This window comes from Anabrus simplex, chromosome 7 (genome assembly GCF_040414725.1).
Source record: "Anabrus simplex isolate iqAnaSimp1 chromosome 7, ASM4041472v1, whole genome shotgun sequence".
Taxonomy (NCBI): Eukaryota; Metazoa; Arthropoda; class Insecta; order Orthoptera; family Tettigoniidae; genus Anabrus; species Anabrus simplex.
Window position 1 is genome coordinate 87136434 of NC_090271.1, and position 15707 is coordinate 87152140.

The window sequence follows — 15707 nt, forward strand, 5'->3', positions numbered from 1 at the left end:
CACGGACAGATAATTGTGTGGAGTTCACACTTTCTCGGTGACAAAGCAAATGGCGTGTTCCTTAATGAGCGTCTTCTTGACAAAGTTGTCTTCCGCGACTTGGAAATTCTTATCAGGTGACACATTGTGGAATGAAATTCTTCACCTCCCTGCTATTACAAGCGCTTCTGAAGGATAGTGTCATAAAATAATAATAATAATAATAATAATAATAATAATAATAATAATAATAATAATGATAATAATAATAATAATAATAATAATACCGGGCGAGTTGGCCGTGCGTGTAGAGGCGCGCGGCTGTGAGCTTGCATCCGGGAGATAGTAGGTTCGAATCCCACTATCGGCAGCCCTGAAAATGGTTTTCCGTGGTTTCCCATTTTCACACCAGGCAAATGCTGGGGCTGTATCTTACTTAAGGCCACGACCGCTTCCTTCCAACTCCTAGGCCTTTCCTATCCCATCGTCGCCATAAGACCTATCTGCGTCGGTGCGACGTAAAGCCCCTAGCAATAATAATAATAATAATAATAATAATAATAATAATAATAATAGACTAATAATAATAATAATAATAATACCGAGCGCGTCGGCCGTGCGGAGAGGGGTGCACAGCTATGAGCTTCCATTTGGGAGACAGTGGGTTCGAATCCCCACCGTTGGCAGCCCTGAAGATGGTTTTCCGTGGTTTCCCATTTTCACACCAGGCAAATGCTGGAGGCTGTATCGTAATTAAGGCCACGGCCACTTCCTTCCCAGTCCTAGCCCTTTCCTGCCCCATCATCGTCATAAAACCTACCTGAGTCGGTGCGACGTAAGGGCAATTAATAATAATAATAATAATAATAATAATAATAATAATAATAATAATACCATGAGCTGTATTCAAATGCGAATGATGAGATAACGGACACCACTGAAGAAAGGATGATCGCTTTGTATGGTCTCCTGACACGAATGAATCCAGACAGACTGTCCAATAGGATGTTTCCTACTTTCTGGATAAGAGAACCAAAGGATCCTGGCTCACCGAGGTGGAAAAGGACTTACAAAGAAGAGGGGATCACACGTTATGACGTCTAAAATGTGGTCCTCTTAGATAGAAACTTGGAGGACACAGTGATTTCCAGAAAAATTCCAAACTCAAAACAGGCAGTGAGTGGATTAAAGGAGAATGCAAGCTCACCGAAAACGAATGTAGGAATACTGGGCAAAAGTTAATACCATGGAAAAAATAGTGGGAATCTCGTGGTCGATAGCTGACCAAATCGAAAAAGTAAAATTAAGAAGTAAATAAACATAAACTACTATTACAAATCTCTCCCTGTCGTACATGTGTCGTTTGATTCAGGCAGTGCCAAATTTACTTCTGGCAAGCACATCATATGGACTTCGGTTCAATTCACTCTACTTCATTATTACTAAAATAAATTGCTTCCCATACGCAATATGTCTATATACGAGTAATTTAAAACGCTAATATATGTGCAGAACTCGAAAAAGTTAAGAAAATATATTTATAATTATGAGACTTCTGAAAATTGCGTTATAATGTTGTTCTGCGAAGTTGTTCTCATTGTGACTCAACCTGTACGTCGAACGAATTGGTGGGGCTTGGTGCAATGGCGCGAAAAATCTGAACAGACTTGCCGCAGCGGTCATCACACGGAAGGATTTCGCTCTTGTTTTACTTATGATGGACTTTCATTATCGGTTCTGTGGCTCCTCCTTCATTCGCTGTTCATGCGGAGATTAGATCATTTCATTAACTCTGATGATAACGACCACTTCCTTCTATTTCCCTTCCGTAGTTCTCCTGTGGGCAAGACTTCCTATCCGCAGCTAATATTGTGAACTAGAAGTTGCGTGCTGCTTTCGGCAATATCAAGAGCAGTATTCTTTCCCAGTATCGAAGAAGAATGGGTTTCCCTTAATTTAATTCTTCTTTAGATTATCAAGTCGACCGTGGGTCAAGCCCTGGTAAAAAAAAATAAAAATGAAATGGCGTATGGCTTTTATTGCCGGGAGTGTCCAAGAACATGTACGGCTCGCCAGGTACAGGTTTTCTGATTTGACTCCCAGTAGGCGACCTGCGCATCATGATGAGGATGAAATGATAATGAAGACGCCATCGAAATTAACCAATCATGGTTAAAATTTCCGACCCTGCCGGGAATCGAACCCGGGACCCCTGTGGCGAAAGGCCAGCACGCTAACCATCTAGCCATTGAGCCGGACAAGCTCTGGTCAATGCACGTGATAATTTTCAATTGGAATATCATTTCAGGTGATTCTGTTTGTATATAAAATTGTAAGTCACGTGGCTTGTAACTTGAGAGTTACAATCATGTAATACTCCAATCCTGCTTTTTGCTGATAATATAAATCAGCGGGTAATCTATGAAGTGCAACCATTTGGAAGGGGCAAGGTGAGAAGATGAAGACGTCTTGCGTCCTCCTGCTGAGAGGATAAATTATGGTGATTGGAACGTGAGATAAACAGAATATGTTTGCGTCTTTGAGGCCATTATTGGAGACGAAAACAAAGGCGTCATTATCGATCCGACAGTCAGATGTGAGCGAGATGAAAATCAGTCCAAAGAGGTTGATACAGAAAAGAAAAGGCACTATGATCTTGTCTTAATGACTTGAGACACAAGTATAAAATGAATAACTAGGAAGTTATCGGTGTGTTGTTTGATGCGCGCGGAACAATCGCAACTTTCTCTGTGAATATTTTCAAAAGGTTTCGACTCTTTACTAATGCTCGACAAGAAATATCAACTGCGATTTGAGAGATTCACTCCAAAAAGTACAAAATCATATTTGCACCTTAAAAGTTATTTGAATAAACAGAATCCATCGGAGGGGTTGCTACCCGAAAATTCATACATATTGCAACATTTAAAAATCCAATGAAAAATTAATTAAATGTATTTTCTTATTGTCCTTATGGATTAATCAGTAGGCTGAACCTTTGTGGTTTTCCTAGAGTAAGAGCTGCTATCCTAAGTGGATTTTCACTTTAACATTCTCTCACTTGGGTTTTACATTTTACTCTTCCCTGAGAAACTCTTGTCATTTTATATGTAAATATGAATTATAGTGTAATGGTTTATAATTAAATATATAGATAAGGTAATATTTTTGTAATGGATTTTCTCTTTATTTCCAGATCGTACTGAACTCCATGCACCGGTATCAACCCCGTATCCATTTGGTGAAATGGAGGGAGCACGGCGGACCTATCACAGACCTAGAAGCGGAGGAATATCGTACCTATATCTTCCCTGAGTCTGTTTTCACTGCCGTCACTGCCTATCAAAACCAATTGGTGAGTTCCGTGTTAATTTCAAATGTATGTTGATAGAATAACTTAAGCGACCGGATGTATAGGCATTAATAGGTTGGAATACCGGGCGATTGGCTGTGCGATTAGGCGCGCGCAGCCGTGTGCTTGCATCCGGTAGATACTGGGTTCGAGCCCCACTGTCGGCAGCCCTAGAGATGGTTTTCCGTGGTTTTCCATTTTCACACCAGACAAATGCTGGGGCTGTACCTTAATTAAGGCCACGGACGCTTCCTTTCCACTCCTAAGCCTTTCCTATCCAATCGTCGCCATAAGACCTATCTCTGTTGGTGCGACGTAAAATAAATTGTAAAAAAAAAAAAAGGTAGAATGCAAACTTACTGAAGTGAGTAGCAAGTATATTCTAGCCCAGACAACACCCCTGTTGCGAGATTTGCATAAACAGTAGGAGCTCGGCGTTTCGGGACCCCTAAAAGTTATGTTATCCTCGTTACAATACGGAAGAGCAGACTAGCTGACACATCCTATTCGACAAATTATTTTTTTTTTCGTCGCACCGACACAGATAAGTCTTACGGCGACGATGGGATAGGAAAGGGCTAGGAGTGGGAAGGAAGCGGCAGTGGCCTTAATTACGGTACACCCCTAGCATTTGCCTGGTGTGAAAATGGGAAACCACGGAAAACCACCTCCAGGGTTGCCGACAGTGGGGTTCGAACCTACTATCTCCCGGATGCAAGCTCACAGCCGCGCGCCCCTAACTGCACGAACAACTCGCCCGGTAAATTAGTTTGTATTCTAACCCATTACTTTTTAAACATCCGGGCCGTAGACAGAATGAAATGAATAAATACAAGGACAGGTCGAGTCTTGCAAGGGTTGCCTCTATCCTACAATGCCGGTTGTCGGTAAAGGAAAGTGCGGTCGCCGTCATACTGTTCCCGTACGCCCGTAGAAAATCTATCAGCTTCGATGAATGAATATTCAGATTGAAAAAACAGTCAAATTTACCCTCCCCCTTACACCGAGTGTTGAAAATGCTCTCCCTCAACCTGTAGACAAGCGTTGTAGAGTGCTTTGATATTCCGGTTCACTCTCTGGAATTCAGCCTCATGAATCTTCAAATTTTCGGTGTGAATTACAATTAAAAATCTGCAGTACATGGAAACACGCTGTTAAGAAGTCGTGAAAGGCACAAAATTGATCAATTATAAGTAGTAATCACGCTGTACGGAAGCTTACTGCAGACTAGCCGAGACTATGACATCACTGGGCAAGCTACATGGGTCAGAGCACTATTGCATCACCCTACACGCCAAGACATGGCAGGGAATAACCGGCAACTCGAATGTGGTTCGCACTGTACTCCAGGAGAAAAACTTACGAGGTTCACCCTTGTATGATAGAAAAATGAAGAATATATACAAGGTGAATATCGTAATTGTCGATCACAGAAGTAAGAAGGGTATAAAATTCAGACTGGTACTTGATAAGAGAAATGTGCTTATTTCGTATTAAAGCTATGTGAATTAGAAATACATTCGTGAAGAGTTTTGTTTGGAGCGTGACAGTGAATAGAATGAAGAGTGGTTAATATCAACTAGTGCAGAAAGTAGAAGCTTTGGAAATGTGGATTTTCCGAAGAATGTGGAAGGTGAGGTGGATAGCGGTGTGGTTTCAACGTGATGACATCTTACACTTGAAAGTTCTGGAGATTCCTTGAAGGAATATCATAGCTCTATGCGTCGGGCTGAGTAGGTCTGGCTTTCTGAACCCAACTCGGCAGGTTCGACCTTGGCTCAGTCCGGTGGTATTTGAAGATGCTCAAATATGTCAGCCTCGTAACGGTATTTAATGACACGTAGAAGAATTCTTGCGGATCAAAATTCCGGCAGCTCAGCGTCTCCCAAAACCGAAAAAGTACAGCAGTTAGTTATCTAGGACGTAAACCCTATACCAATAACATTATTAAGGCTCTACGCAACGGAGCATGCTCTTCAGGAAAGCCCGGATACAGTTTAAAGAAGAGAATTGGACATCCTGATGGACATAGAGTTCAATAGGAATAAACAGAGGAGAGGATTCGCATCAGCGACTACGCGTCTCAGCTGGAATAATCATGACGGATAAGAAGGAGAAGATGAAGAATAGTACTGTATACCTGGATATCTTCAAGTTATGATTAATTCTTGTTCGTTCATTAAAGTACGTATGGCATTAAGGGTCACTGATAATTCTCTTCCAAGCGAAAGAAGAAAGTAGGCCTATTTAATGAGTGTAAATCGACTGTATCAAGTGTTCCAGTTTTAATAAGAGTAATTCTTGCTAAATATTTGAGCGAGATGAGCATTTCCCCACTGTTCTAACCCACTAAACCAGTCGTTTGGAATTGACAACCCAAACAGTGTTAATGCGATATCGAAGTCATTAGCGATGTTTTTAATTTTCGCGTCATCCCGAAACGTCCCATCTCCGATTAGGGCAGGTGTCTCAAGCGCCGAAGAATGTAAGGACCACCCCTTAAGAAAGCACCTGCCAGATCCTGCTGCAAGGGGGAGCTGGAGATGAAGATAAATACACAAAAACTCTTTAAGAGGGTTGAAAAAGCTTGTTCTTAATCTGTCTGCCATAATCGACACTCGGATATGTTAATGTGAAAGAAGCTATCGCGATAGGCTTGAAGTGGCCGCTGCCAGGATTTTCATAATAGTAGTGATATCCCATCATTCGTTTACATAAGACTTATCAAAGCACTTGGAAGCAGACTCACTACCCGGATTATATATTGCACGTTTTAGTTGAAAACTTTACACTCCGTCTTTTTACTTTTAAATTGTTACTACATTGTTCTTACCTCTTGTTGTTTATTTAAGAGACTTGGGACATCAAGATAAACAACTCCATGTACTGGACAAAGGAATTGTTTTAGTTGGATCAGGCATGTCACGATAAAATTTAAGTGAATGATGGGTTAAAATATTCTAAATTTAATGCTAATTTGTATTTTGCCCGTAGAGTTGAAGAGAATCGTTTTCGATCATTGTTCCCGGTACTAACTTAGGCTTGGGCACTGAATGAATTTGTCAAATAAACAACAACAAAAACAACTTAGAACAGTTGAAATGAAATGAAATGAAATGAAATGCAATGAAATGGCTTTTACTGCCGGAAGTGTCCGAGGACATGTTCGGCTCATCAGGTGCAGGTCTTTTGATTTGACGGCGACCTGCGCGTCGTGATGAGGGTGAAATGATGACGAAGACAACACACACACCCAGCCCCCGTGCCAGCGAAATTAACCAATGATGGTTAAAATTCCAGATCCTGCCGGGATTCGAACCCGGGATCAATGTGACCAAAGGCCAGCACGCTAACCATTTAGCAATGGAGCCGGACACAACAGGTGAAAGAATAATGGAAAGGCCAATGCTAAGCTTTTTACGAAGAGATAGATGACATAGCCTCCGCTCAGTTACAAAGGTTGCTGACATCATTCAAAGAGTGGCAGCACTGAAATGGCAATGGGCTCGTAGAAAAGACTGTCGATGGGGAAAAGTTATTCTTGAGTGGAGTGCTAGAAAATATCAGAGGCCAAGAGGAAGACTCTGGACCGATTGGACAAGCGACATACCGATCATCATCATTATCATTATCATCATCACCACCATCATAGCAAATTTTCATTCCTTCCCTGCAGGGGGAGGCGTCCCACCTAGAAGGCAATGCCTTCTTTCTGGCCAGTAAATTCAGGCTGAAGTGAAGGATTTAGGAGTTTTATATTGCACAGACACAAATAGGTCTTATGGCGACTATGAGATAGGCAAGGCCTAGAAGTAGAAAGAAAGCGGCCGTGGCCTCAATTAAGATACAGCCTCAGCATTTGCCTGGTGTGAAAATGGTGAAACCATGGAAAATCATCTCCAGGGCTACCGACAGTGGGATTCAAACCCACTATCTCCCGGATGCAAGCTCACAGCTGCGCGGCCCTAACCGCACGGCCAACTCGCCCAGTGATAAGGGATTTGAGGAAAGGAGATAGAAGGGGTTTTAGTCTCTTGGTTGATCGTATTTGTACTTTCTATTTTGTTATTTTTTATTATTCAGTGTAAATAGATTGGGATATTTACATTTCCAGTTTTATCAAAATCTTGTACATAATAGCCTACATATTTGATCTTTAAAGATTAATTCGAGCATACAGCCATAGATTGGTTAACTCTTACAGGGGATCCTATAACTAGATAGCTTTCACGTTAGCCGTTAAATTATCTAATTAATGTTGAAAGTGTCCATTTACATTGTTTATATACAAAGTCTTCCATAACAGTTGTTATCGTGGATCATATTGTCCAATTTTGTTTATGTTAAATAAAACCTCAGTTGTCTATGTCCAATTTATGTCTTAGGGGATATTATGGTGGGGGGAGGGTGTCCCCTCCAGTCATTGTTGTTATTATTTTATGGCGGTAAGAATTGATGGGGGAAGGGATGAGACGGATGATGGGAGAAACTAAACCACTGTTTCGATGGGGGGCGAAGGTGAAGTGAGTGTTAAGGCCGGGGTGGGAGGTATGGAGGTGTAAGTTTAATGTTTAATTTGCGGCTGCTTGGAGTTGGTGAAAAGGCTGGATGTTTAGGAGGCAAATGATGATGATGATGATGATGATGATGCCTACTGGAGTATACGGAAAGAGAATTGTCCAGGAAACGTACTGCCTGAAAAGAACTATTACATAATTATCTTGCTCACAGACTTAAGGAGGCCACATCATGTAATGATTGAATTGGCTTATGATGACGGTAAGTTTTATTCTTATTTCACTAGATATCCATGATAAAAAGCAATTTCGCATTCGTACATCTTCTTCGTTACACGGAAAAACATAGAATCGTTGATATGACTTTGGGCTTAAAAGACAATGGAGCGAGTACAGATTCTCTGGTTGTTGCCAGCAACCTCTTACGACATGCAGGGAGTACACATAATGCATCCTTTGACTCCGCCCAGAGGGGAAAGAAAGAGTTCCAACGAATCGAAAGTAAATTGAGGGTATCCATAAAAGAATGATAAGTCTCATGAATTGTGAGAAAGTGAAAGACATGCTAGCCCTCGTAAAAAAAAAAACTTCTTCTTCTTCTTCTTCTTCTTCTTCTGCTTATTATTATATTTTCAACCAAACCAAAACTAACCTAACCCCAAGGCACTACATCCCCGAAGGACCTTGGCGTACCAAGCAACCGCTGCTCAACCCGAAGGCCTGCAGATTACGAGGTATCGTGTGGTCAGCACGATGAATCCCCTCGGCCGTTATTCTTGGCTTTCTAGACCGGGGCTGCTATCTTACCGTCAGATCACGTAGGCTGAGTGGACCCCGAACCAGCTCTCAGATCCAGGGAAAAAATCTGTGACCTGGCCGGGAAATCGAACTCGGGGCCTCCGGCTTAGAGGCAGGCACGCTACCCCTACACCGCGTGGTAGGTGTTCCTTTTCTGCATTTCTCTCCATTATATCCTACATAAAATCTCCGCGATACTTCCTGGGCCCCTTTATCAGTCATGCCATCACCAACGTCTTCATCTTCTTCGTCTTATCCAACAAATCAGGCTTTCGATGAAAAAGTATACATTATTACTAGTTCTTCTTAAAATACCGTTAACTCCTTGGGTAACACCTGCCCACCACGGGACCGTTCGTGTCATCAGAAAGCACGTGCCTGCCGTGGGGTTAAGTGCTGAAAACTAGCTGTGGGGCTCCTCTGTAGTTCTAGCTGAAAGTTACATAAAACACTTTATAACGAACACTAGATTTTGACAACACGAACAAAATTTCACACTCCACAGACCTATTTTACTAACGCGTACCCAATAGTACAGGACCTAGTGTTTACAGTGCGCTATGTCTTATGGTATAGGCTAGAGCAATTCTGTTATTTTCATTGACTTGTCTCAGTCATACCCTATACAGCACTATCTGGTACCGAGTGACTTGTACCACTTACAATAGAGCACAGCCTTCCCGCTAAAATGTTCCCAGCAGAAAACATACTACGTCTTGACCGACTCCAATTGGATGTAGGTCGATAGATGCAGAGTGGGTCTCGGCTCATAAGTGCCCACGGATGGTCCGTGGTCCAACAGCTCTGCACTCTGACCGGCCAACCGAGCAGAGGAGGGGTGGCCACGGCTCTACGCCTCTGTATTCGGGAGACGGGACAGGGCCGAACCTCAAGGCTGGCCCCTGTGAACGATTTTCTGTGGTTTTCCATTCTCCTGCACTAAGGCGAATACCGGGACAGTTCCTAGTATAGGCCACGGCCGCCAACCCCCTCACCTTCTCCGAGCATCTCCTTCACCGTGACAAATCTCCCGGTCTGAGAGACGGCGTCACCGTCTAAGAGGCCCGCCTCCCCCTTAAGGGGAGGAATGAAGACACATGTAATGAGTAACCGAATATCTCATATCTACGAAGAGTTCTGACCTCGTATGTACCGTCCCCAAATCTACCGCTGATACAGACACGTCTACAATTTCATTTACATAATGATGTTATTCTTTATCGTATAAGTGCGCCATTGTTACATAGATATAATTATATTCTTTAACGAAGTGTTATTGAGACAGTGGGATTTATTTCTATTTTTCAGATAACAAAGCTGAAAATCGACAGTAACCCGTTCGCAAAGGGTTTCAGAGATTCGTCTCGGCTCACAGATTTCGACAGGTAAGTTATACAAATGTATATATTGCTAATATTATTTCGCTTTGAACTTGTCACTTCTCTTCAGAACTCTTTTCTCCTTCTGAATATCCTACCCGCAATCTCTCCCCCAGGCAGCTCGAAATATACCGCTGTCACTAGGCTAGGTTATTTGATTAATATTGTATTCTTTTTATTATTGTCATATGACATTTGGTTCTTCTTCTTCTTCTTCTTCTTCTTCTTCACGATTTCCCTCCGTGGCTCTCCGATCCTGCGCCAGCAGTGAAGACTAGTAGGCCGTACATGGATTTCCCAGAGTCCAATTTCATCTGACAGGTGTTCCTCCTGGGACCTTTCCATCTACTAGCTTATACATGGATTCCCTTCTTCTTGAAATGTGGCCGAAGTATCTCATGAAGTTTCGATTGGTCGTCTTTATGAGCCTATCCTTCACTCCGAGCTCCTCAAAACCGAATAATTGGTCCGATATTCGGTTCAAGATATTCGTAGAACAGGACGGAAGACTCACATTTTAAACGCTTCTTGTCAGCTGTCTTAATGGTCCATGTGTTAGTGGCATACAAGGATATCGGAAATAATCAGAGCATTGATCAAGTTAAGTTTTGTACTCTTAGTGATAGGTTGATGCTAGTAATAGTGTCTTAGTTTATCCCTAGAATTACCAAGCATGGCCAGAAAGTACCCATAAGTTTTTCCATAAGCAAAATAATGTACAGATCTCTTTGTCTCTTTTTCTATTTATCAGTTACCTTCAAATCTACTCAATTCTCTATGAATCACTGACAAATTATAAAATGAATTAAAACATTCTGCGTATGGGCGCTTTTTGCCCATTGTTGGTTTGAATTTCATCCGTAACTCTTGTAATTTAAAATGTTCATTGTTGTATAAGACAAGCGTATTGTAGTTTCATTATTATTTTGCGGTGCAGTGACCCATAGTTTCTGCCATTGATAAAATATCGGGAAGAAACCGACGGCAAAGAAGGTGAAGCATGAGAGGCCAGTGCGAAAAGCAAAATACCATGTTTTCATGAAGGAGGGGAGTACCCAGGAAGAAAGAGAGAATATCACTAAATCAAAAAATGTGGCCGTCATCTATGTAAAAAAAAAAAAAATCATTCACTACCGTATCTAAAGTTGTGTGTGTACCAGGTCAATGTGAAAAGTTTCCTACTGACTAGAAATTCCCGACTGATTGCAACTGAGAATAGGAACTTTATTGGCAATAATAAAATTGTTCTATATTACTTTGAGTTCATTTGTATCACATCAATTATGTGAGAATTAATTGGGTTTCTGTGATATAATAATCTGACTTTAAATATATAGCCATAATTACAAAATAAAAGTATCGCCACTTTTTATTCATGCTTGGTAAAACATTTTATCAAAAAAGTCTTCGTAATTCTAGGTTAAGGCTGGTTAACTATAAGGAAGGGAATACATCCCTAACTTTTCCAGGATAGATAGAAAATCTTATATCACAAACGAATTTGAGTGAAATAATAACAATTACCAAATACGATTTGTAACCGGTAAGAGAGGAATCACAGCTGATTCTTTATTGCCAGGAATTTTGAAAGTCCAGCCTCATCTGCCCACTGTCTTATTGTTCCTAGAAAATGACTCTAAATTTTAATGAAAGAACATTTTCACTGTCTGTTTCTCGTTAATGTACAGAGGCATTCATTATCTCAAGTTAGACCGCACCCAGTGGGAACCGTTACGAGACTCTGTTGGTTTTCACGCCTATTTACATATGAAATATAATACAGTGATGAGATAAATATTAATTATATATTTTGGACGTTTCCAGTTGGTTGTTAATATTCCTCTTTATGATCATCAATGGGGAGTCATTGAAAATCTTGTCATCATACGTAGTTAAGTTTGTGAACATAGTGAGGCGCACGGCGTATAATTCATAACGCTAATAGCACTCATCTCTGTGGCCGGAGCTGGCCATCATAAGCTGCGGACAAAAAAAAAAAAAAGTCTTATTTTCTACTTAGTTTCTTTCTCCCTCCATCCTTACGTCACAGTGAGAAAGGACATTAGGAAATATGCACGTAGGCGTTAAGAGCAATCCGACAAGAAAATAGTGTTTTTCTTGTTACCGCCTTCCTTGGAAGGGCAAAACACAAACCTTAAATTATCGCTCATCATGACGGCCGCTTGTCACCCAGCTGACTCCACGGTTTCATCTCTGTGGTCCGCGAATCGCTGATGCGGAAACATCAAGAGGTAGTGGTGGTGATTACTGTTTTGAGACGCTAGAGCGCTGGCTTTCTGAGCTCGAGTTGGCAGGTTCGGTCCTGGCTCAGTCCGGTGGTATTTGAATGTGCTCAAATACGTCAGCCTCGTGTCGATAGATATACTGGCACGTAAAAGAACTCCTATGGAACTAAACTCTGGCACCTCGACGTCTCTGGAAACCGCGGAGGAAAGTAATTAGTACGACGTAAAGCCAATAACATTATTATTATTATTATTATTATTATTATTATTATTATTATTATTATTATTACTAACGATACCTGGAATAATGAAACAGAATGAAAGGCTAGATCCGTCTCCTTGGCTGAATAGTCAGAATCGAGACCTTCGGTTCGGTAGTCTCCAGTTCGATTCCCGACTGGGTCGAGGATTTTATCCGCAAGTGGTAAATTTCTCTAGATCGGGGACTGGGTGCCTGCGGTCGTCGTACTGTTTACTGCCCCCTTCACACACAAAACACACACACACACACACACACACACACACACACACACACACACACACACACACACACACACACACACACACACACACACACACACACACACACACACACACACACACACACACACACACACACACCAAAAGCCCTTTATTGTGATTACATGTAGAGCTGGTGTAGGGAAGGGCATCCTTCCATAACACTGGCCAAGGTTCGCACACAAACACATCGCACCTTCAACCGCAAAAGTGTGTGTGAAGAAAAAAGAAAGAACGGATGTTAGGCACTGTGTTTTGTTAGTGACTGTACTTCTGAAGAAGGCTGGAAACAGAAATCCGTTGCAGCAGGTGACTCGTCATCAGCGGCCTAATCACGCGATTTTTCAAACACCTTTCAGAAAGAGAGGGAAGGAAGAAAAAACGATTGGGTTGGGGAATCCAGTTTTAAGAGAAGGCTCCGACACAAGGTGGGATAATTACAGCGTAAGAACGTTCTTGGTGATGTATTACGATCAGCTTCTTCAGTCCGAACTCTTTAGTCCAGTTACCATCACTTGGCAAACTGTGAGCTCGAGAACTTTCTCTGTTAACAGTGAACCTACTTCCAGACCAGTTACCGTTTCTCCAGTCGAGGAGAGTAGGTATCTTATGGTTGATCCAATAGGCCTTACCACCACACCAGTTTACTAGACCTCCTCTTTCCTGGCCTGTCCCTTTTTACTTCGGGTTAGAGCAATATGTAAATCACAGTTTTACGGCCAGATGTCCTTCCTGACGCCTACCCTATGTGGAGGGATATATTCATTTCTGTAGTAGTTGGTACGTTGATGTGTTGTGTATACAGGTTGGTCGGAAACAAAGTGAACAGGGTATATGAACGTTAGAGGTTTTGTCATACTGATAAATAATTTGAAGAAAATAATTCGATACCTCGCACCGTTGTCATTTTATCAGCCGCTGAAGTTAGCCAATCAGAGCGCTTCGCGGGCGAATTAAAACGGGATCTGCGCGGCAGCGTTGCCAAATTTGGACGTGACTTAAGACCGGCTTGAGAACCATGACTAGGAATCAGCATTAAACACAAACTCACGATTGGTTTCGGCCGGAGGTCTGTGTTCAGACCCCTTCCCTGACGAAGTTTCATTCTCCAACCCGGCCTGGAATCGAACCCGAGTCCTTCTGAAGCAACTACGCTGAGTGGTGGTAGTGTTTATCTTTTTAATAAGTACAAGTAGGCAAGCATCCCATATTAACACTAATTAGGAGTGGAAAAGGAGAAAAGAAGAGATCCGACACTTCGAGAATTGAAGCTATCGGCAAAGGAAGGGAAGGGACACGAAAGGTGTGAAAATGGACTCCTGGACCTAGCAAAATCTTATATCATCAGGATCAGAAAAGAACAAGAGTTCACCAAGTGAGGGTGTCCGCTATTATAAACAATTTTACCCATCTAAAATGAGACTGGTATTACGCATAGTGGCCTTGCTATTATAATGGAAACTCACCAACTCGGTGTGACTGTCATTAAGAAAAGGGGCCTGTCATTATAATGATAGCAGCATAACTCCATTTTGACTGGTAGTAGGGAAGGTGCCTGCTATTATAATAAAAACTCCTCAGCTGTAATCTGTCTGGAAGTAGGAAAGGGTGCCTGCCATTGTAAAGAAACCTCCCCAAATCGATTGTTACCGCGCAGTAGGTAATGGAGCCTCCCATTATAATGAACACTTACTTACTCGATTGTGATTGGCAGTAGGCAAGTGAGCCTGTCGTTAATCATCACAACTCCGCAACTCGCAGTTTACATTGGAAACAACGTATGGGAACCTCCACCTGCTGTTTCTGGATAACGCAAAGGCACATGCAATTAAAAAATCTTATTCACTGCATGTACAGTAATTTACTTTGATATCCGTATACAATGTAGGATACCGTAGCGAAGCACGGATACATTTGCTAGTATCATGAATATTACTGACGTTAATGAGTCTTTAATCCACTGACCGACAACTAATCTGTATGTATCGCAGAAATATTCATCCCGAGTGAATAGTCACTCGAGAGTAACCTCGTAGTGCTCACGGGTGCCAGTGCGCATATACCAAGAGATACCTTCCTCGAGTGGAAACATTCATCTTACGTGGTCAGGATGATCAGAAATGTTACGCAAAATTTATCCCGGTTTTCCTACCAAGTAACTATGCTGAAACACCAGATATGAAATGCTGACAAATTAGCTGAGACTGTTAAAGACTATAAATTTCTTCCCCAAGTTGTTCCCGAAATTAAGCAACATTTGTCGTGGTGTAATACGTAGGAAACAAGCAAGCACCCTTGCAGTTTTAAGTGATGATTGATAATGTGTAATGCGCTCATCTCGTCTAACGTCCAAATTGTAACGAGCACAGACTTTTTGAACTCTCTGAAATGTTATGTTCAATATTTCAGGTAAAATCGTACACAGCTGACCCATAATCAATAGTTGCTTTGATAAGCAACTCATGCTTATTGGGAGGAATATAATGAATAATACACTTCAAGGCATGCTTTGATGAAATAGACTTTTTGTTCACTACAGCTGTTGTGTGCTCCAACCAAGGTAAAGTTCTGTTGAAAATAATCCCTGACTTGTTGACTGCATTGCTGTAGGGGATGACAATGTCTAGCAATTTTACCGGCGGGAATGAATTTAAATCTGCAGAGTAGACATGAGCTGGGTCTTAGAGAAAAGTTTAACTGAAGATTATGTTTATGGGTACACAGAATAAGACGGATTATGTCATCATTGGAAAGTTCTATATGCTGATATGCTGAACTAGGACTATAATGGATGTACGCCTGAAGATCATCGACGCTCACATGATAAAAGCCATTCTTAAATACTGTGGATATATCGTTGAAAGAAGTATAGTGGACCAAGCACTGAACCTTGGGAAACATGCTTACCAATCTGCAG

At 41.7% G+C, this 15707-nt stretch overlaps 1 protein-coding gene across 1 annotated transcript in view; it reads left to right on the forward strand.

Moving 5' to 3' along the window:
• Window positions 1-15707, forward strand: part of LOC136876920 (T-box transcription factor TBX20) — a 500438-nt gene that overhangs the window by 436964 nt on the left and 47767 nt on the right. Inside the window, exons 4-5 of the mRNA XM_067150675.2 lie at window positions 3176-3334; window positions 9955-10031. Coding sequence (XP_067006776.1) covers window positions 3176-3334; window positions 9955-10031 — 236 coding nt within the window. The remainder of the gene's footprint in view (window positions 1-3175; window positions 3335-9954; window positions 10032-15707) is intronic.